Raw genomic sequence first — 24,015 nt, 5'->3', positions numbered from 1 at the left:
AGTAACATTGATAACAAGATATTATATAACATAATATACATTTTTGTTTCTATGTAGAAAAAATAAAGACTTCTTAAAACCTTTGGATTATTTACTAGTGTAACATTATGAGTCCACAGAGCATAAGCTGCTTTGTGACATTTCTTTTTGCACTAATGCGATCATTTATACAGTAAGCACCTGGACCTGTACATCAATGGGGCGACTTCTATGGTGTGGTGCAACATCTTGGTGGGAGAAGATGGATATAACACAGTGTCTGTAGCTAATTATTGGTTGTTAGCACTTACAGGATAAAATATGTAAATGAGACTGAAGGGGTGGAGACTGAGAATCAGAGGCATTCTCTGGTTAGCGGGTGGTCGCAGAGTCTCTTCCCTGCTATAGGATCTTTTACAGATTCCCAGAGGATGTCGGTAATTGGGAGTTATTCTATACTTTTTGTAGGGCGGATTTTGTATCACCCAGACACCTATGACATAAGTGTCTTACTTGGTGCACAAATAATTTTTGTAATAAAAGCACAATATATAATAGGGAAACATACAGAAAAGACAGTCCACAGCCCTCACAGTCCAGGGGACCCACATTGCACACCCTGCTCCCATATACTCTTTATACTTATCTGTCCACTGTCACCAGAGTGCTATTCTGCAGCACCAGGCTGGAAATTAATGTTTTCATTTATAAAGGGAGGGATATTATTTATTTACAGGTGTAAAAAATGTCTTCATGTTGGGCAACATTTATTATTTTACTAGCTGGGATACCCGGCGTTGCCCGGGTTGAAGACTGGACCCTGAAGTACACCTGTATCCTTTATTTGTTTACATTATCCTCGCCTATAGCCTCATTCCATTGATCCTGAAAAGGACCCTGCTGTTTGCTAACATGCTTGCAAACAGTTGTGTAACTACCGTGGGTGCAAGGAGTGCGGCTGCTATGGTACCCGAGCTACCTTTGTGGCCCACCGACAAGGAGGGCTGGTCCAGTCAGGGCCATCAAAGGGGGCTCGTATGTCAGCAATGTTGATTTGGTGCCAGGTCACCAGCTGATTATAGATGGCTCACTGGCAGGAAGTCATGGAGAGACAACACTGGCGGTCACGAGGCAATCTGAGCTCGCGGACCAGCGGTCAATCAGCAGTGACAGCTTCTATTTGACTGCCAGTCCGTGAGCTGCGATGCCATATTCAAATTGCGCTGGCGCTGTCTGTCCATGTGTACCACTGCCTGTCAGCGCGCCAGCTGTAATTGCCTGGTGGTCTGGCCCCAAACCCACACCTGCTGGCTGGTGATGGCACACGGGGAGGTGAGAGGCTGCTGGAGGGCATGGGAAGGTGAGTTGCTGATAGGCATAATGTGTAATGGGCACTACTACTGTGTGGAATAATTTGTTATATGGGTAAACTACTACTATGTGGCATAATCTGTAAAAGGCATTACTTTGTGGTATATTGTGTAAGAGGCATTACTGTGCAGTGTAAGGGGCATTAATGTGTGGCATAATCTATAAGGGGCACTACTACTGTGTGGCATAACCTGAATGGGGTTTGTGTGGCATAACATGAATGGGCTCTTTGTGGCATAACATGAATGGGCTCTATGTGTGGGCAAATGTACTGTATGTGTTTTTTTTTACCTCTGGGGGTGGCCTTATAAGATCTTGCTTTGTGGACCCTATGTAGTTATGCCCTTGCATGCAAACACACAGGGGCATATGCGACTAATTGCAGCGCCAGACCTATTCAATTAGTTGGAATTCTTCACGTGCGAATCCCCGAGACCCCGCATGCGAGTCCCCGCAGTCAGACTTTACTTCACAGCTCATGGAGATGCGAGGTAAAATCCACGTAAAAAAAAACCCAATTGGGCTGGCGCGCAAGGAAAAAACCCATTGATTCAGCAGTTTACGCAGAATTTTTTGTGATTTTCTGGCGCAGGAAAAAGGCTGTTTTATTGAATAGCTTTTCCCCGCACTGTGGGGATTTTGGCCGCCAATTAGTCGCGAGGGGTAAACTCTGCGGCTAATTCAATACCTATCATAGGCTCTGGCTTTAATATGAACTTGCATGAGTCATAAAGTTTTCTCAGATTGAGGTGAAAAGGATACTTTTGTAGCTATCACACAGGTTTTTGACATCTGCCAGTTCCCACTAGAGCCGGCCCTGGAACCTGTGTTTCCTCAATTTCAGAGATTATGTGACAGTGTGTAGCCCTGACGAGGTTCAAACCTAGGCAAACACCTAATCCTGGTCAACCTACACCACCATGCCAAATTTGGTGAAGCTAGGTTCAAAACTCTGGCAATGCATAAAGGACAAACAGACAGAGAGACATACAAACATGCTTTCTCGCTTATTATATAGATGATGTATGCATCATCTATTATAGAGCCATAAAATTATAAATGTTCCCACTATAAATATACTGCACTGATCTATCCTATTACTGTACATACCATCTAGAGTATATAACATGTGCTCTTCATGAGTGCTGGAATAAATCTTGCAGTGTTTGTTCCCCTTGGGTCACAAACCATGAGGAAGCATAAAACTGATTATGGGCCTGATTCAGCATGGATCGCAATTGCAACCAAGTACGCAGATCGGCCGACTGTTGCGTACTGCGCATGCACAGTGATTCCACTGCGAATACGCACGCAGATAGGAATCCATTGCAGAGTGAGAGACAGGTAGTGAGCGTTTGGGGGTGGTGACGGGGGAGTGGTTGGAGAAATGCAGACGTGCATGTCCGTTTGAACACCTTGCATGGGCATGCATATATTAGACACTGTGCTTGCCTACGCAGCTTGAGTACTCACTACATGTGACGAGACTTGCAATTTCTGTGACGGGTTAGACCTGCTGTAATTGTGCATGACGGGCCGATGTCCTTCGATGTTACTGATGTATATGCAGGACTGCAAAGTATTAGAGATGTGAGAAAGCAGTAGTGGGCGTCCCTATGCTGGCTGAGCGGTGGCAGACATTAGCATATTATCACAGCAACTATGCGTACGATTACGCAGCTAAGAACTCAGTTGCATTCCGTGCTAAATCAGGCCCTATGTTTGGTTCTATTGCTTTTTCTGTGCATGCAGCAGGTACACCTCACTCCTCCTACCCCTCCCTGCCTCCATTGTTCTTCCTCTGCTCACATCCCTGACATGCCCCTTCTCCTCCATTTCCCCCGCTATTATTTTTATATCTCTTCAGCTATATCTGTTTATGTAATAATCCCCAGCCTGCAATTATTTCTGCATTTCATCTTGCAAGAAGCTTATTGTCCAATATGAAAACTGATTATTATTGATCCTCAAATTACTATTATGCCCAGCTCTATCTCCCTTTTTCTTTCTTCATCCTTCCCTGGTTTAATATTAACATTTTCAATCAAACATGTTTAAAAAATATTAAATATATAATGTACATACATGCAGAGGTTCCCATTCTGGCAACCCAGCAGTGCTGAAGCCTCAGCTCTATGTTCTTACAGGCCGGGTGGCTTTGGCAGGGTTCTCCAGGTGGAGGTGACGAATGAGAACCCTGCAAATTCTTCCTGCTCCTCGGCTGTAAGAGGCAGTTTACGGGCTTCTGCTGCCTCCATTCTTTCCAGATGTTTAGTTTTGGAGGCAGGCGGTGGAACGGTTGGCTACAGAAAGAAGAAATAACGTTTATACCAATGACTATTGCATCTTTTATTTGTAAGGTAGAAAAAGAGGTATTTACAACACTCCCTTTTGTAGAGGTTTTGTACAATAGTTTACATATTATGTACTTACAAGGAGGTACATTTACTAAGGTGCAGGTTTTAGAAGTGGAGTTGTTGCCCATAGCAACCAATCAGTATCTAGATATTATCTTCTAAAAGATGCTAGATAAATGTGGAATCGGATTGGTTGCTATGGGCAACATCTCCACTTCTAAAAACCTGCACTTTAGTAAATATACCCCGAGATGTTTATATAAAGCTAAAGGAAGTGGCATAAATGTTGCACAAAGAACTGTCACTCAGACCATATATAACTGTATTGTATTAGATGTGAGATTGCTCTGGTGTAACTAAAGGTGTTGGCATACTTTATGCACTCAGGAGAAGTCTATGTACCCTAGAAGTGCACCTTGATGTTTATAGAGGAGAATGAATTTCCAGAGGATAACTATGGAAAAGAGTAAGCTAAGCTTTAAAATCCAACTTCCAACCACTTTATTTACACCCAATATTAAAATAAATAATTACAGTTTCCCTCCTATAATACTGTATTATGTATGGTGCCGTGTGTTAGGGACGCTACGAATGCCTTTCTCCACTGATGTGCCATATGAAGGCTAAGAGGAGCCCCAATAACAGTGTAGGATGAGACCCAAAGACCATCAGCTGGTGCAATGGTCACATCTTTTTATACAGCAGAAATGGCCCCTTAGGTCAGCAAGAAATGTACCATGTCCACCCCTTTACCACAGTGCTAGATTATAACTCTGAGGGCTCTATTTATTAACATTATTTTTTCCAAACCCTAATTATCATATATTTTTAGCAAGCAAATCACATTTCCCATAATTGTATTGAGTTACTAAAGATAAATTGTGAAAAAATACCTGGAGATGGCGTTATCCAGGGTTTCCCCTGGTTACCCGACTCCTGCTCTGCTCTAACAGGCAGGGGGAATCGTGGTCACACGGGGTGGTATGGTGAGCCTGTCGGCGTATGTGCTGGCACCTTCTCACTGTATTTTTTGTGAAAAATACAATGAGAAGACTGCGGACGGGATTCGCAGGAACAGAGCTTTATCCCAGGCTCGGGCCCTACAAGGGATTTTTGATAAATCCCTGTGATATTTTCTTAATTTGCAATGCAAATATCACACTTCAACCACATTTTAAATGCCCCCAGTGTCTAAACCTACCCCCTAGTGCCTAACCTGCCCCCTATGCCTAAACCTAACCCCCCTCCCTGCACCCTAAACCTCCCCCTCCCCCTTAGTGCCTAACCCTCCTCCTAGTGCCTAACCATAACTCCTAATCCTATCCCTTCCCTTAACCCCACTACTTAACTTTGGGATGTTGACAGGTGTTGGGATTCCAGAACTGGCATTCTGACCGCCGGAATCCCGGTATGACAGGACTCTACAAGCTCTGAGATGCCCACTTTCCATGCTTGTGCCAGGAGTACATTCCACCATCAACGCACCATCACTTATAATATCAAAATGACAGCCTATGGCAGGCACAGTGTTTCCTTCTAAACATCTCCAAAACATGGCATCTATGGTTGTGGATCTAGTTTTGAGAATGCAGCTTTGTTCACTGACATGCTCTATACACTCCATAACACACCTGTGACTCCATAACACACTTGTGACTATCCATAACACACCTGTGACTCTCCATAACACCCCGTGACACTCCATAACAAGCCCGTGATTCTCCATAACACGCCTGTGATTCTCCATAACATGCCTGTGACACTCCAAAACACATCTGTGACACTCCATAACACATCTGTGACACTCCATAACACACCTGTGACTATCCATAACACCCCTGTGACTATCCATAACACCCCTGTGACTCTCCATAACACCCCTGTGACACTCCATAACACACCTGTGACTATCCATAACACACCTGTGACTATCCATAACACCCCTGTGACTCTCCATAACACACCTGTGACACTCCATAACACACCTATGACACTCCATAACATGCCTGTGACACTCCATAACACCCGTGAGACTCTCCATAACACACCTGTGACTTTCCATAACACCCCTGTGACACTCCATAACAAGCCCGTGATTCTCCATAACACACCTGTGACTATCCATAACACCCCTGTGACACTCCATAACAAGCCCGTGATTCTAGAAGTATACAGGACAGGAGGTTTGAGTCAGAGGTGGACGCAGTGTCAATGTTTGCACAGTTGAGTGATTATTTGGTACTGAGCATGCACAAATAGCCCTAGAAACCCCTATGGCACATGCATACCAGTGTCCCCTGGCAGAAAGAAAACTCATATATATATGTGACTTGTCAGACATATTTATGTAGACCTGACCACAAAAATATCTTATTTTTAATTTATAGTTTTGTAAAAGCAGACATGATTTTGTCACAAAGAGGACAGCCCAGTGGCACATTGGTCAGCATTGACGCCTCACAGTGCTGGGGTCATGAGCTGAATTCTCAAGCAAGGCCCCATTTGTGTGGCGTTTGCATTAACTCCAGTATTTGAGTGGGTTTTCTCAAGGTACCCCGGGTACCTCCCATACTCCAAAAACACACTGGCAGGATAACTGACCACTGACAAAAATGTACCCAAGTGTGTGTGTTGCAGAGTCGGATTAAAGGGGATGCACAGACTGGGGAGTCCCTTTTGTGTCCACATACAAAAGTATAGTATATAGTATATATAGTACAGTAAGGTTTAGTGTTAGGGATAGACTTTAGGGGGTGGGTTTGGGTTAGGCTGTGTGAGAGGAAGGGTTAGGGTTAAGCTACGGGAAGCAGGGTTAGGGTTAGGCTGCGGGGGGCAGGGTTAGGGTTAGGCTGTGGTGGGGAGGGTTCGGGTTAGGCTGTGGGGGGGTGTGTTAGAGCTAGGCTTTGGGGGGCAGGGTTAGGGTTAGGCTGCGGGGTGGAGGGTTAGGGTTAGGGTGTGGCAGGGGGGGTTAGGGTTAGGCTGTGGGGTGGAGGGTTAGGGTTAGGCTGTGGGAAAGGTGGGCTAGGGTTAGGACACATATAATTGGGTCGGTATTCTGACCACCGGCGTGCTGACCACCGGGATCCCGTATCCAACCAATAAACAATAATAATAAATGTCAATAATAGGTTGAGTGACTGCTGGACCATACATGCACATGTGCACATCTCCTTAGCTCCATGTGTCTGACACGTATGCATTATCTGCTGACCAGCATTTAGTGACAGGTTGTCCAGTAGTTCATGGAACTTCTGTGCTATACTTACTGGTGCAGGTATGTATGGGGGTGCGGTGCTAAGGGCTTCAATGGCGACCCAGTCGATTGGCTGATAGAAGGGATGGTGGCGTATGTTACCATTAACTCCGAGTCGTCTGGCTGGTTCTTTATGGAGGAGCTGAAAAAAATGATTTGCATTTAATGAGTTATACAGCACGGTAGCTCAATACAATAATTGAGAAACATTTCTACTGCCCGGCATAGAGGAATATAAAGTGATTTGTCCATGGCCACAGCATGTTATACTGAGATTCTATCTGGGGTATGTAGTATGTTTCCCAATATCATTCCCCATTCCAAGAACATCTACCCACCAAGCCATTTCTTCTCATTTTGCTCCTAATTTTGATTTATCTGTGTAACAATGGGAGGTCAGTATGGGTGTTTCTATAATGGGTGCAGGGTGTACAGTGAGCACTGGCCCCTGGGTGTAACAATGGGTGGTCAGTATGGGTGTTTCTATAATGGGTGCAGGGTGTACAGTGAGCACTGGCCCCTGGGTGTAACAATGGGAGGTCAGTATGGGTGTTTCTATAATGGGTGCAGGGTGTACAGTGAGCACTGGCCCCTGGGTGTAACAATGGGAGGTCAGTATGGGTGTTTCTATAATGGGTGCAGGGTGTACAGTGAGTACTGGCCCCTGGGTGTAACAATGGGTGGTCAGTATGGGTGTTTCTATTATGGGTGCAGGGTGTACAGTGAGCACTGGCCCCTGGGTGTAACAATGGGTGGTCAGTATGAGTGTTTCTATAATGGGTGCAGGGTGTACAGTGAGCACTGGCCCCTGGGTGTAACAATGGGTGGTCAGTATGGGTGTTTCTATAATGGGTGCAGGGTGTACAGCGAGCACTGGCCCCTGGTTGTAACAATGGGTGGTCAGTATGGGTGTTTCTATTATGGGTGCAGGGTGTACAGCGAGCACTGGCCCCTGGGTGTAACAATGGGTGGTCAGCATGGGTGTTTCTATAATGGGTGCAGGGTGTACAGCGAGCACTGGCCCCTGGGTGTAACAATGGGTGGTCAGTATGGGTGTTTCTATAATGGGTGCAGGGTGTACAGCGAGCACTGGCCCCTGGGTGTAACAATGGGTGGTCAGCATGGGTGTTTCTATAATGGGTGCAGGGTGTACAGTAAGCACTGGCCCCTGGGTGTAACAATGGGAGGTCAGTATGGGTGTTTCTATAATGGGTGCAGGGTGTACAGTGAGCACTGGACCCTGGGTGTATCAATGGGTGGTCAGTATGGGTGTTTCTATAATGGGTGCAGGGTGTATAGTGAGTACTGGCCCCTGGGTGTAACAATGGGTGGTCAGTATGGGTGTTTCTATAATGGGTGCAGGGTGTACAGTGAGCACTGGCCCCTGGGTGTAACAGTGGGAGGTCAGTATGGCCCCAGGGAGCCTCACATCGCACACTCTGCACCCATACAGTATACTACCCGTTCTGGCATTGGCCTCGCAGAAATCACTGGGAAAAAGGTGCAGCTGCAAGATCTGCACATGTGCAGTAGAGAAATCACTGGGAATATGGCACCATCACTGTGTTCCTGGAGTCCTGCATATGTACATTAGACATTGGCACAGTCCCAGAGACTACTCTGCAAATGTGCCGGAGAGAGAGGGGAGGAGCCATACGGAGTAAGCACATGGGCCCCTCCTCTCTTACACCACTCCTGGTACTCAGGTTTTTTTGGAAATGAGAGTATTATTTCTATACTTCTTATTAAACAAAGCATATGAATTATAAGCAGCATGATAGTGTACTAGGCCAAGTAGTCATTGCCAGAGCTTTTCTATGACCTCACCTGTGATCACTAGAAATATATTTATTGGGCTATGTAAGAAACATTACTGCAGTTACCATGTTAGCAGCTGCAATAGCTGTAAGATGGTAATGCAGCAGGAGGTGTTATGCCTCCTGCATGCATTACTGATCCGAGCTGCATCCAAGGACACAGCATTGAATCATCTGCAATCCCTTTAGCCGGCTGAGTGACCATGGAATCATGCAAGCCGGCCACCACAGATGAGTAAGAGGCCAGGAAATCTCTGTCAGCTGACTGAGATCCTGGCCTTTCCACTCCCCTAAGCGACTTGCCGCCATTTTGTCACTGGCCACTCCCCGCAATCATTATTGCTGGACTGCTTTGGGATTGCGAACCACACTACACATTCGTAGTATAGGTTAGGGTCATGTGCAGATTCCCGAAATTCAGGAAATCTGCATGATCCCTGTCACTGCATCCGCAACTGAATTACCCCTTGAAATCACTGTGCAAACCAACATTGAAGACCATGTCTAGCAGTGCTGCTGTCAGCGAGAAATGCAGAGACTGGAGTCCCATTCCCGGGCAGAAGGGGGCTCACTCACAGTGGCACTATGTGGCTGTAATCAATCTCCACTGCTGTTTATAATCTCCGTATACTAAGCTTTGACAGGATCAAAGATTGTGGATTGATTATGCTATCTGCCACAGTCTGAATTTATGGAGTGCAGAGCTGCTCATAAGCCAGGCACTGTGACAGTGTGTGCATATGAAGCCAGACCCTCAGCTCCAGAACCTGTGTAATTTAAGAATGTCCCAGTTTTATGGGATTGTGTGACAGTGTGTGGCCCTGACGAAGTTCAAACCTAGGAAAAGAACTTAATCCTGGTCAAACTACACCACCATGATAACTTTTGGTGGAGCTAGGTATAAAACTCTGGCTGTGCATAAAGGAAAAACACACACACTTTCTTGCTTATTATATAGATGTGTATCTATCATTTCCCTCTTGCTGTGTGCAACATCATATAAAGTCTATAGCCATTAAAATCACATCATTGACAGTAATAATGTATAAATGTAATCTTATTTACCTGTTCAATGATGTCTTTGACTGCAGTGTCCGATGCAGAAAGTCTTTTGGGATTGTATGTAAGACTTCCAGTAATCATTTGAGTTAAAATAACTCCAAATGAAAACCAGTCAGCACTGGCATTATACTCCTCACCAGAACGCACCTACCAGAAGAGAGATATTCATTATCAGGCTTTAGCAATCATTTTTTCATTTTATCTTTTTTTAATTGACCAAGTCCATCGCTCTGTATAATATGTGTTTATGTGGAGACAGAACACACAAAAGTAGAATCATAATACAATGTAATGTGCCAATTCAGGACACTGATGTGTGGATTTGTGCAGTCTTGTAATCATATTGGCATGTGCTATGTTTCCTGGGGAAGACTGCATGTATATTACCTTAGTATTACAATAATTATTATGGACTTTATTTCATTATTAGTTGTGAATCTCTGACATTTCCCTGACCTGGATTATTAGGGAATATAATAATAGTTGCTGTCTTGGTCTCCTACCTTGCTTACCATTTCTTACCATTTATTTAATGACATCACAAGACCTAACATTGTAAATCACTTCATGATGATTATCATGCTAAAAAGCTAAATAAATAAAAATACCCCTCCCACCCGCTCAAAATATGTAACCAGCACCATTGCTACAGCCAATGTTGTATCTTATATCTTAATTTTATGTTTTGTAATAAACAATAAGGGGCTTATTCATCATTACATAATTATCACTAGTGATAATTATGTTTTAAACTCACTGCAAGTTTAAAAAATGTTTTGGAGGCATTCATCAAGTCTCCTCAACAATAGTATCACTTCCAAAAAGCCCCTTTTTTTCTGGAGTCAGTTCAGTGATACTTTTCCCTTTAATCTATGCCTTCTCCGCTCCCAGCCGGCTGCTTCTGCCCTGTGTCTCCCCAGCCCACAGTCTCGTCCTCCCTCCTCTCCCCCTGGTGTCTCCTCTCCCTGAGCTCCCCTGCCACCAGCCTGTCCCCGGTTTCTCTGCTCTCTATGGCCACACTTGCTCCCCTCTCAGTGGCTGCCACTTACACCTACTGTACCCTATGCTTGGAAGAACAGATCGGTCTAACATAGGTGTTGCTCAGGCATATGCATGACTCCCATGATACTCACATAAGAAGGTCCTCTTAGAAATAAGCAAAGATGTATTTGTGTACTACAGAGTATTCCCAGTTTGCTAAGTTTGGCTAGATGTGGCCACATACAGGGTTATATGTAACTTATGCCGGGTATATCAGAGCTGCTCATTGGTAGCCTATACACATTTACCAATCAACCGCTCAACATATCTGAGCTGCCATTACAATTAGGCGGGCGTTTAAATTTGCCCATCCAGTTGAGATGTCAGTGTTAGCGGTCCTTGCAGCAAGTGAATGGGCTGTCGGCTGCTGGGCCAAGCTAATATGTCTGTGAATTATATTGGCCAGAGTCATATCGGGTGTATACACCTGCCGATGCACTCGCGATATATCGTTCATTGATTGTACACAACAATATGTTGAAAAGTGTGTGCCCAGCATTAGAATCAGGCCCAACGTGTGTAGTTACTGTACATGAGTAACCAGTAGGAAACCCATGTGCACCTCACCTCAGGAGCAATGTAGCCACGTGTCCCAACACAGCCAGTGGCTCTCCGGTCTCCGTGCATGTTCTCAATAGCGAGACCGAAGTCGGCGATCTTGATATTGCCCGTTTCAGCCACTAAGATGTTCTCTGGCTTGAGGTCTCTGTGAAGAAAATAAAATCTTTGTATGCACTATGCTTTCATACAAACATGATTTATTTTGGTACATAAAATTATATTATATATATGTGAATTTTTTAAATATCTGTAATTTTGAATTTATGGTTAGAAGCAAGGACTAGAGTGTCAGCTCCTATTGTATTCAGTGTTAGGTTAGTGTCCATATGATCCCACTATTTCATGTACATTGGTATGTGTTCAGCAGCATTCAATGTTAATAATAAGTAGAGCCCTACTTAGACCATTAACATTTGCAATGCTAATTTGTGTGGGTACTGCATGAATAATTACTGATATTAACATTTTAATATAAGCAGCCCAAAGAGTACCAAACTATGCTCAGCAGTGATGGGGTTACAGAGCCTTTGTGCCCTGCACAGGATTCCATTTATTGCTGCAAGCAGAGGTGGCAAAAGCTGTTTTTGGCACAAATTTAGTAGCATGCCTCTGCCATGCCCTCAGCAAGCCCAATTTACTATTCCCATCATTATTGTTCCTACTCCTATACATTAACTCAGTAGTGTCCCCACACATTATACCAGAAGTGTTCCCAGTACATTATCCCTAAACAGTGACCCCACATAATATGCCAGTACTGGGACCCTGTGCAGGGCCTGTCATGTTACTAGTGTACAGGGAATCAGTACGTTATGCCGGCGGTTGTTTAGCCGCCGGATCAAATACCAACAGCGGCAACCTCTCCCCTCTCCGCTCCCTAACCCTAACCCTCCCTTAGAGGTGCCTAACCCTAACCTCCCCCCTTTAGTGCCTAAACCCAACCCCCCCGCCCCGTACTCTAAACCTAACCCTCCTGGGGGGTGTCTTGCCCTACCCCCCCTAGTGGTGCCTAAACCTAACCTCCCCCCTTAGTGCCTAACCCTAATCTCCCCCGGTTAGTGCATAAACCTAACCGCTCCTCCCCGCACTGAACCTAACCCTCCTGGGGGGTGCCTAGGCCTATCCCCCCTAGTGGTGCCTAACCCTAACCTACCCTCTTAGTGCCTAACCATAACCTCCCCCCTTAGTGCCTAACCCTAACCTCCCCCCTTAGTGCCTAACCCTAACCTCCTATAGTTAGTGCCTAAACCTAACCCCTCCCCTCCCCGCACTCTAAACCTATCCCTCCTGGGGGGTGCCTAGCCCTATGCCCCCTAGAGGTGTCTAACCCTAAACCCCAATTTCCCTACCCTAACCCTCCCGAGGGGGTGCCTAACCCTAAGTCCCCCAGGGGTCCCTAACGCTAACCCTCCGCCACTGTGGCTACATGCTAAGACACTCGGCTTACCTTTGCACGGTAAGCCGGGTGTCAGGATAGTAGTGGGGCTAATGATAGGCGTCGGGATTCGGATGCCTAGCTTTAGTTCCATGTTGGGAAAGTGGCTGTCAGGATATCGGCGGGCGGGACAGCGCCCGCCGGTATCCTAACTACATCCCGTGTACAGCCTTTATTTCCCCATCCTTGTGGCCACATATTGTCATTAACAGATCTATGGACTCAAATCCCATCTCTATAACATATACATGTTTTATACATTAATAAAATGCTGAAGTATGCATGTTAATGGTGTTGGTATGTGTGCCTTAGCACTTATGTGAAAAAAGATTAAACAATGTGTTGTGATGATAACACAGTGGCCAGCCTGCTGACCTGGCAAATCGTCTGCCCTTGGCCAGGGCCTATGTTGCTTGCTGGCCAATATATACTGTTCTAACTCACAGATTTGGTCACTGCATCTCGGAGCTGCTATCAGCCTCTATTTATGTTGGCTCAGAGCATTTTCTTTTCTAATGCCTTAGAGAAGTTTTGAATCAGTTTGGACTTTAGTGCAGGAAAAGAAATGTAACACTATTAGTGCACTGTATTTAATGTTTAGTCTCCTATCCTGTATCGGACTGCCCAAGTCTTGTGACATAGAGAAACCACTATCAGTCAGTAATCACAGATGCTGGTAGCTCCTCCAAGACCAAGTGTCTCTGCCCAGTTTTCCCGTAGTTGTTGGCAGAGAACTGATCTGCTAGTAGCACAGAAAATGTGAATACAAATTTTTAATACTCTCCTCAACCGAAAATTACATTAAATGAATAAAACACTTGTGCAGAAGGGAGGGAGTGTGTAAGATATAAGTGGTAATATGTGCCATAGAGAGTGGTGGTGGGCCCTAGTACTGTAGGGGCCTAATTGTGCAGGAGCAGCCATGTCCCCTATAACAAACTATGAAAAAATATTAATTGTGGTGCTGCATGCCACACAGGGGGGTGCAGTTCGCCCCTCAGCTAGGTGCAGATCAAGGGGAAGGGCATAGTCAGTTTAATCGCTCCCATGGGGAGAGAGGATGCTGGCAGTGACATGTAAGAGGGGGCAGGGAGGGCATTGGACCTGGATCCCCACTGGGCCCCTCCAACAGCCTGGGCCTTGGCAATTAGTACCCACTTCTCTCTTCCCTCGGGGCACCCTTGCACATAGAAAGTAGGGAACAGATATGATAAGTATATTACATTGTATACATTAGAATCTTTAGTGATAAAACTTTATTGTACTATTGCTAAATTGTAACTTTATAATTACCGATGGACTATGCCCTTAGCATGGAGGAATTGCATGCCGCATACAATTTCTGCACTGTAGAACCTGGTGGATAGAAAATAAGTTAATGTTACTTTGTTGGAACATTGAAATAATAAATGAATGATTTCCAGCCAACAGTCCCCACATTTTCTGCCAAATGTCCCCATTTTTTTGTTTCATATTTATCAACTGCCTAATATGATGTTTCTGTATGTTGGTGCAATTCACTATATACTGAATATAGCTTATACAGCTTATAACGGTAGGTACACATTGCAGCAATGTCAGCATGATATGTCGTTTCCGGACGAATCGGAATGAAATATCGCCGCATCACTCAGTGTGTGTGGCCAATATGCACGCTCCCATGGCCGCTTGCGACACCGTCCAGACGATATTGCAAGTGACCACGTTGCAGGTAATGAGGTATCGTTCCATCCTTTATTACCTCATTCTGATGTGTACCCATGATCCGATATGTCGGCCTGTCATATCGGCTCTGTACACATCGCTCAGTGTGTACCCAGCTTAAGAGTTTATTTAAAAGGAATATTATGCTACTGATGCCTGTAAGATGATCCTCACAAAGTCATTTTCTTCTAACAGTCTCCTTTATTTATCAGGATGGAAGGCAAAGTATGGAAACAATTTCTATCACTGATCTAATGGCGTTCATCTCTCAATTAGATAGGTCAGCTTGTCTGTACACAGGAAAACATCACCTTCATAGAACTTCAGTTCTACCCCAGCTCTATCCTAATTTGCTGTGTTAAACTAAACTCAAAACCAGACACCAAACTGCCCAATTTTAAACTATAATCCTAATAATTAGAAATATGAACGATATAGATTAGGCTTGTCTTAATCAGCTCAAACCACATAGCCGATCACCACTAGTCATAAATAAGAAAGGTGTCTCTGACAGAAGCTAGACCACAGGCCTTTTGTGCTATCTTGCCTGTAAAGGGAAAAAAATGGAGAAAATATTATTAGGAGTATCGGCCCAGGGACAATGGGCTCCAGGCCATTAGGGGCCAGGAAAATACTGTAAAATAATGGAAACTCTTGTAGAACTACAAGTAACAGTATGCACAATTGGTGCGCTACAGATGTTGTCCCATAACAAATAAAATAAAAAGTATTACCCTGCACTAAAGTAAATAGTTGTGCCCCATAATATAAAAAGAGCAGTGCCCTGTAATAAGTAAAAAGTAGCACCACTATAGTATATAAAATAAAGAGAGCCCCTATAATAATTAATGAGTAGCACTCCCATAAAAATAAATAAGAGCAATGCAATAAATAAAATAGAGTAATGCCCCTATTATAAACAAAATAAAGCGTAGTGCCACCGTAATTAACAAAATAAAGAGTAGTGCCCCCGTAATTAATAAAGAGTAGTGCCCCATGATAAATAAAGTTAATAGTAGTGTCCAGAGCCGTAACTAGACTTTTTGGTGCCCTGTGCCAAAAGAGTATCGGCGCCCCCCTCATTTTTCAAAGGGACGTAATACACTCAAAAAAGGCCATGGCTTCACGGGGAAGGGCCAGAGATGAGATAAGTGAGGCCAGGAGATGCTGGGGATGAAATAAGAGGAAGCTACAAGTGAGAATGATAGTAAACAGAAATTTGACAGGCCCAAACAGAGCCCCCTGACCTGTGGTGCCCTGTGCGATGGCACCGGCCGCACTACCCTAGCTACGGCCCTGGTAGAGTCTCTATGGGAAATAAAATAATTAGTTGCACCTTTAAGACCAGTTTTTCAGGTTCCCCCTTAGAGGATAGGGCCCAATGCTGGGCAGGCTGGGCTCTTACAGAATATAAGGGGGTAAAATCTAATGCGATTTAGGCATTTAAAAACCACCACAAATCTGGATGCAAATTGTTTCAAAACACAGAATAGTAAATGCAATGGGTTGGATCTGAAAATCACATCTGATGTGTGGCGGTTTCCAAACCACATACGAAATCTGCCCCTTAGTAAAAGTCCACCTTCATGTCACTGACCATTATATGTATAGAATACCCAGCTGTGACCAGTGATGTGTTTTCCCACTTTGATAAAAGCAGATGCACAATTCTGTTACAACTACAAGATATTCTCCCATATCCTCACCTTGCACTGGGGATGGTAAGGCGGCCTTTCCTCTGCAGGAGACGATGGAAATCTCCGCCACATGCATACTCCATGCCGAGTAGTAAATGCTCCTGTGTATGGTAGAAGCAATAGTATCAGTATACATGTCAGAGAGGCCAGGAGGACATGGGGAATGTCATCTTTACACCATAAATAAGTAAAGATAAATTATATACATTATGCATTTATAAAAACTGTCCTTCGGTTATTTTCGCCTCATGGGAATATAATGGACAGTCATGGGCAGGGGACACAATGGGTAAAAAGAAGTATTACAGTTTATGGAACATGTTCTATAATGTTATTACAGTCCAGTTATTAATACATAACACCAGTAACATTTTTATTTTTATACCAAAATATTATAATAGGTAGTACATTGTCCTATATGCAAAGATTAATAGTAACTTATGCATCTTAAACAGAAATAATGAATAATGCACAACTGTATTATCACTAGAAGCTGTTATCTATAGCACTGATCCTCAATCCACGGAGCACATGACACAAGTAATATGTAGGGGAATGTATTACTGTATAGGTGGGGGGATGGGGAAGAAATACTGTACTACAGGTGAGAGGGGAAATATGTTACAGAGATTAAATGGGAATGTTATACAGCAGTGATGGTGTTATAATAATATATTAGTAACTATATGAAAGAAGAAATTATGGACAGCTAGTTCTTAATAGCAGAGCCGGATTTACCCCTAGGCACCCACCTAGGGCCCGGCAGGTCCCAGGAGGCCCGCGGCCCCCTGAAATCTGGCCCTGACAAGTACAAAGGCAGGCATGAGTCTTGTTGCCATTACTGGCCTGTCGGTAGGTATCCTAAACCCTTCTCCTACCCCTAACCTTCCCTCCCTGGTGCCTAAACCTAACCTCCCCCCCTTCACACTAAACCTAACCCTCCCCCCCTAGTGCCTAAACCTAACCCCGCTACTTACCTTCGCCTTTGGGATGCTGGCTGTCAGAATTCTGGTGCCGAGATTCTTAAAGGTGTCGGGATTCTGGCACCTGCATTAGATCGATCTACAGTATCTTGTATTTAACTATCCTGTATCTATCTATCTATCTAGTCCCAAATTGACAAGCACTTAGCAAGATTAGATAATGTGCCTAGGTACCATCTACATATGTATCATGTATATATAGTCTCCAGAACTCTCATACAAAGAAACAATCTCTCACACGCATAGTATAAACCATTTCTATAAGAAGTTTTATTAGTAATAGAAAAATAATTGAAACGGTTTAAATTCTTCAATTCTTGGGAGCTTGTTACTGGAAGGACACGGCGGGGGCTGACTGGAGGGACAATATATATGTGTGACACCTACTTTAATGACTGTGCATATATTACAGTAGGTATTTCTAAAGCAAGATAGATAGACAGACAGACAGACAGACAGACAGACAGATAGACAGACAGATAGACAGACAGACAGGCAGGCAGACAGACAGGCAGGCAGACAGACAGACAGACAGATAGATAGATAGATAGATAGATAGATAGATAGATAGATAGATAGATAGATAGATAGATAGATAGATATTGCTCCAGAAACACCTACTGTAATATCTGCACTGTTATTACAGTAGGTGTCACTAGATCACATTAAATATATATTTATTTTATACATATCATCATGTTATAAATATGTACATTAAGCCAACTGTGTATATAAACATGTTTATGAAAGGAATATGTATATAGTATAGTGATATGGATTGTTCGTGGCAGGGGGCTCCAAACCTGTATCTTTCCTAGGGCGTCATGAGGTCTAAGGAGCTGATTCAGACCCGGACGCTAAGCTGCGCTCTCACGCTGCCAAAAGGGGGTTGGATATGCAAATGCCGCGATCGCACTGAATGGCTTAAGGACGCCCTCTATGTCTCAGAAAGCGACAGCAGTGAGCGCACAGCAGTGAGCGCACGCCGGAGTATAAAGACGCCCACCTTTCTTTCTTAACACACATCATCTCCAGGAAGTGTGTGATTAATCGGTGACATCGAGAGCCATCGGAGCTGCACGCAGCACATGAGATAGACCCTGAGATAGACCCTGAGATAGACCCTACCCCACCGCAACCACTGCAATCAGTGCTGGCTAAAATACAACAGTGACGTGTACAATGACGCTTCTTAGCTAATTATGCACACCCCTAAAACGCCATTTAGATTCCCAGACACACCTGCCTTCGCACATCCACTCCCCCGTTCACAAGCAACTTCCCCTGTTACCACCCACAAATGGGATGTAGTTTGGAAGCCAACGGTCTTAATCCCGACCGCCGGCTTCCAGACGTTCTAATCCCGGCGTGGTACTAACGACAGGCGTCTAAATCTAGATGCCTGTCATTAACCAGACGCCGGAAGACCGAAGCCCGGCATACCGATCAAAGTGATGCCGGGCGCAGACAGCCGCGGGGAGGAGAGGGTTAGGTTTAGGGCTCCCGGGGGGGACTATGGGTTAGGCACCCCCCCGGGAGGTTAGGTTTAGGCTAGGGGAAGGGGGGGTTAGGGTTAGGCACTCCCGGGGGGAGGTTAGGGTTAGGCACCAGGGGACTTAGGTTTAGGCGACGGGGAAGGGGGGGTTAGGTTTAGGCACCTAGAGGAGGGATTAGGGTTAGGCACTTGGGAGAGGAGGTTTGCGTTAGGCAGCCCTAAGGGAGGGTTGGGGGGGGGAATTAGGTTAGCGATACTTACCTTAGGGCCGATCAGGATTTTCACCCTTGCTGGGCTGCCGCTGTCGGGATTTGAAGCGCCGGACTTGCGTCCGGCAGCAATACCTACTACACCCCCACAAACGGCGCTGTCACGCAAACTAGCATCCAGTCTGTGTACTACGAGCGCACAATTCCTGAGCGCAGTGAGTGACTTGCGCATACGCATAATGACGTATACGCATGCGCAAACGTGTGATTATCGGCTATAGCATGCGTTCGCGGCTTAGCATCCGGGTCTGAATCAGGCCCTAAATCCAGCTCTGCTTAACAGTATTTCCAGGTTAGGATATCCCATCCTCACGACCTACTAATGCCTCCCATGTACTCGCCCAGTGAATACCGCCCCTCAGATAACCCCATTATTAAATGACCATCGGCTAAGATCTGTGCCATATTTAAATCAAGTAAACAGCCCAGTTCCAGCAGTGGAGGAACAGACGGGGCAGGAGATATTACTGTAATGAATGTAATGCAGAAGGCAGCACCCAATGGGAGAGATGTTACACTTCAATAATCCCTTTATCACCAAGTGCTGTAGATACAGCATACATGCAGATTTGGAAATGCATTATTATCAGTGGTTCTCAAACTCGGTCCTCAGGACCCCACACCGTTCACGTTTTCCAGGTCAACCGGCAGGTGCACAGGTGTATTCATTACTCACTGACACAATTTAAAAGAACCATAGATGGAGCTAATTATTTCACTTGTGATTCTGTGAGGAGACCTGGAAAACATGCACTGTTTGGGGTCCTGAGGACTGAGTTTGAGAACCTGTCTATTATATATATGGTGCCAGCATATAACATTGTGATTTACATCTAGATAAGATTTAATTTTTAAAAAGAAAAGTCACAGCAGAATATTAGCACATATGGTATGTGTGGATATTTAGCAATAAAGACACAATCACAGCAGTACCTTGGTCTGCAGAGCAAAGTGTGCATGTGTGAGGAAGGCGCTCCCATGGGCAAGCTCTAACACCCTCCGTTCCACAAACGCGAGTTCTTTGCCCTCGGCGAGCAGATCCCTCTTCTTGATGACCTTGACAGCCAACAACTGGCTGGTACATGAGTCTGCTGCCAACAGGACCTAGAGGAAATATCACAGTGTCAGCCTCATAAACAACACAGGAACATGAAGGCAAATGTATTTTTGTCCAACAAGCAAGGCTGCCATCAGAAATTCCAGGGCCCAGTACTAACAAAATAGGCAGGGTATAGGGCAGAGTTGGTCGTAGTTGTGGATAACATGGGTGGAGCTATATCAGGGGTGTTGCCTAAATTTGTGTGTAAACCAGGGAGGATGACTAGGTTATGATAACCTGATGAAAGTGCCACACCAATAAACAGGCACTGAAACGTTGCCATACATGCCGCTGTCTGAGTGAGATGTGTTGACCAGGAGTGCCGCATTGATGGGAAGTATATGTGTGTATATATATATATATATATATATATAGTGTTCCCTCTAGCTCCGGCGGGAGGCAGGGCGCCGGAGCTAGAGAGGGCATGCCCATGCGCGCGCCGAAGAAGGGGGCGTGGTCATCAGAAAAGGGGGCGTGTCTATAAGACGCGTCCCCTTTTCGTCACTCTTGGGGGCGTGCCCGGACACGCCGGGCAGCCCCCAAGCCCTGCAGACAGGGAGAATAGATGCCGGGCGCATGCGCCCGGCGTCTATTCTCCGGCGGTGACCGGGTCACCGCATGTATCTCCACCCGCGGGACACTGCGTCCCGGGGGTGAGAACGGCTCCCGCAGGCTGTGAGGGCAGGGCGCTTTTTGCCCTCCTCCTGGAGGGCAGGGTGCTTTTTGCCCTCCAGAAGGAGGGCAGGGCGCCGCGCCCCGCTAAAACAGCCTAGCGGGAACGCTATATATATATATATGTTCCATCTTGCTTCCTGCTCCTTCCAGCCCCCCTCCAAACCATCCCCGCTGAATAGTAACCCCACTCCTGGTGCCCGCAGAGTGGTCTTCCTCTATCTTCTCCGGTGAAAGACTGTCCCGTTGCTCCCTACAGTCAGAGATGGGACAGTTCTTGATGGATTAGAGATATATATAATAATGAGCTAAACTTAACTGCAGACAGTATAAACCCAAGTTTAGATACTTTATTGTACAGAAGACGATACAATAAAGTATCACAATGTTAGTTCATACTTTCTACAGTTAAGCATTGTTTATTACCGAGTGACGGGTTCACTTGATGGACACCTGCGGAGGGCACCGGGCAAGTATATTTTATATATATATATATATTCAGCATGAAGTCGCGGCACTCAGGGTACTTGAAAAAGATTTAATGTGACATCTCAATAATGCATTAATAATAATAAGGCATTATTGAGATGTCACATTAAATCTTTTTCAAGTACCCTGAGTGCCGCGACTTCATGCTGAATATTTATCCATTCCTCGCGGGCACCGGGCCAAGCTATTTCACTCCAGGGAGTATATACATGTACTAGCAGTATCGCCTAAAGACTGTATGTATGTATATATATATATGATATATATATATATATATATATATATATATATACACACACACACACACACAGGCATATATACATATATTTATATATATTTATTATTATTAGTATTATTATGTCATCACAGCGTACTGCGGTCAGGATGGGCAGCGTTCGGAATCACACATGGTGTCATTGGATATGGGGTGAACTTTTTTCTTTTAGTTTTGTGCATACCCGATTACAGGTGTGATATATTTTGTCAACATTCAGAATGTCAACAGCATTGTGGGGTCGATTCAGATGCTAAGCCGCAGATGCACGCTATGGGCGATTGTTGCCCATCTGTGCATGCATATGTATCGCAGTGCGCGAACCAATCACCTCGATTGGGAATCGTGCGCTCGTTGTACACAGACTTAGAGTTATTTTGAGTGACAGAATGTGCCATTTGTGGATGGTAACGGGGGAGTGGTATTGCGAATGCAGGCATGTCTTGGTGTCAAAACTGAGTTTTATGGGTGTGTATAATTAGCATGGAAGTGTCATTGTACACATCACTTGGTTGTATTTCAGTCTGCAGTGATCACACTGCTTGCAGTGGATAGGGTCTACCTCATGCGATGTGTGCAGCTCCGATGGCTCTCGATGTTACCGATTAATCATACAGTTCCTGGAGATGACGTGTGCTAAGAAAGAAAAGTGGGCATCTTTATACCGGCTTGCGCTCACTCTGCCGTCGCTCTCTAAAACATAGAGGACGTCCTTACACCAGACAGTGCGATTGCAGAATTTGCATACCCGGACCCTTTTGGCTACGCGAAAGCGCAGCTTAGCGTCAGGGTCTGAATCAACCCCAATGTTCTGAATGACAACATTCAGGATGTCAACAATGTAATGAAGGATTACATTATGTAGATGGATACACAGAGGTACCAATTATATGTGCTGCAGATTTATTGAGATTTGTTTCCTTTTAGATCTAGTTAATTTGTAATTTGTACATTTTCTATGATTAGGTCTCCAATGCAGTTGTTACATTCTCTATATTATATATGTGGTTTATTGGCTCATTATGATTAGTGTATCATGCTCACAGTATCATTATGTTTGTATATGTGCTATTACCTACTTGTATGTACTTGGGTTTATTTCTATTTACGTATACACTATGTTTCTATGGTAACCAAGCAAAACCCTGATAAGGATGTGCCGATGTGATGATGTACTTCCAGGTTTACCGGAAATAGACAACGCCGCCGGTTGTAGCCTGCCGGGTCCATGCTGGAAACTTACATTTGAATATATAAGGTGAGTGTTTTATGATGTACATTGGGCCTGATTCAGAGCGGTACACAGTTCACACAGCAGCAGTGTCTCTGGACGCAGCTGCTCTGCGATAATATGTAAAAGCAGGATGCCATTGTGATCCACAGCTGTATCGCATCACCTGCATGAACATCGGTCATCTAAGTAACCCTTGTGTTACCCAGCATGGCCTGTGAAGCTGCATCCAAGGATGCAGCCACTAACCTTGGTATGCCCAGAACACAGGTCTGACACCCCACTATTTTCTGTAACGCTGGCCGTCACTGCCCCTTCCACGTTCCCAAGTGACCACAGCATGTCAATCATGGTTAGGGAGCACTGTGACCATTGTCACAGACACAGATCTGCACATGCGCAGTACACATCCTATGTATGCGTAGAATGACAAACATCAGAGATGTACATAAACTATGGGGTTTGTGCACAACTCTCAATCACGCCCACTGAGGAGATAATTACATTCTGATAGGCTGGAATGCAAATGTTCAGTGCTGACTCATCTGTTTAACAGTTCCCTGAGTGCCGATGCTGATTGCATCTGGGCAATAGGAGTGCCCGACACATAGGTATATATATATATATATATATATATATATATATACATACACATACACACACACACAGTGTCAGACTGGGACATGAAGGGCCCACAGGGGGAATGCCATGGTAGTGCAAAGCTAAAGGGATGTGACCAGCTAACAGAGGAGCATAAGTAAAATGCAGAAAACAGGTCCAGAGCCAAATTAAAAATAACAACAATAACGCTGAATCTGATATTCTAGTTCTAGTTTGAAACCAGGTGAGTAATATTTTTTATATCCAGTCTCCTGAAGGCATAGGGTTTAGAAGCTGTAGCCTGGGAGAGCTTGGATACAGCTATCAGCACTGTACAGTCTGAAATGTATGTACGGTGAGGGAAAAACCCATAGTTAGTCCCGTTACATCGATGCCAGCGCCTGCTGCACTTCGTGCCGCATGCAGAAAGTTGTCACATTGCTCACTATATAATGCAGAGATTATAGCATTGCCCGCCATATTCATAATATAGTGTCGCAGTGCCCACCATATAATGCAGGGAGTACTGCAGTGCCCACCATATAATGCAGAGTGTCACAGTGCCCACCATATAATGCAGGGAGTACTGCAGTGCCCACCATATAATGCAGAGTGTCACAGTGCAC

The 24,015-nt window shown here is 44.8% G+C and overlaps 1 protein-coding gene across 1 annotated transcript in view; it reads right to left on the bottom strand.

Moving 5' to 3' along the window:
• Positions 1-3,491: 3,491 nt before the first annotated feature.
• LOC148537741 (protein kinase C delta type-like) overlaps positions 3,492-24,015 on the bottom strand; it is a 37,105-nt gene continuing 16,581 nt past the window's right edge. Inside the window, exons 3-9 of the mRNA XM_088460394.1 lie at positions 19,958-20,128; positions 16,287-16,378; positions 14,170-14,232; positions 11,448-11,586; positions 9,843-9,986; positions 6,974-7,102; positions 3,492-3,653 (exon numbers count right to left, since the gene is read on the bottom strand). Coding sequence (XP_088316520.1) covers positions 3,492-3,653; positions 6,974-7,102; positions 9,843-9,986; positions 11,448-11,586; positions 14,170-14,232; positions 16,287-16,378; positions 19,958-20,128 — 900 coding nt within the window. The remainder of the gene's footprint in view (positions 3,654-6,973; positions 7,103-9,842; positions 9,987-11,447; positions 11,587-14,169; positions 14,233-16,286; positions 16,379-19,957; positions 20,129-24,015) is intronic.

This window comes from Taudactylus pleione, unplaced genomic scaffold (assembly GCF_031769625.1).
Source record: "Taudactylus pleione unplaced genomic scaffold, aTauple2 ptg000044l, whole genome shotgun sequence".
Lineage (NCBI taxonomy): Eukaryota > Metazoa > Chordata > Amphibia > Anura > Myobatrachidae > Taudactylus > Taudactylus pleione.
Note: the sequence above shows the minus strand (reverse complement) of the source record. Positions and strands in the feature narration are given on the sequence as shown.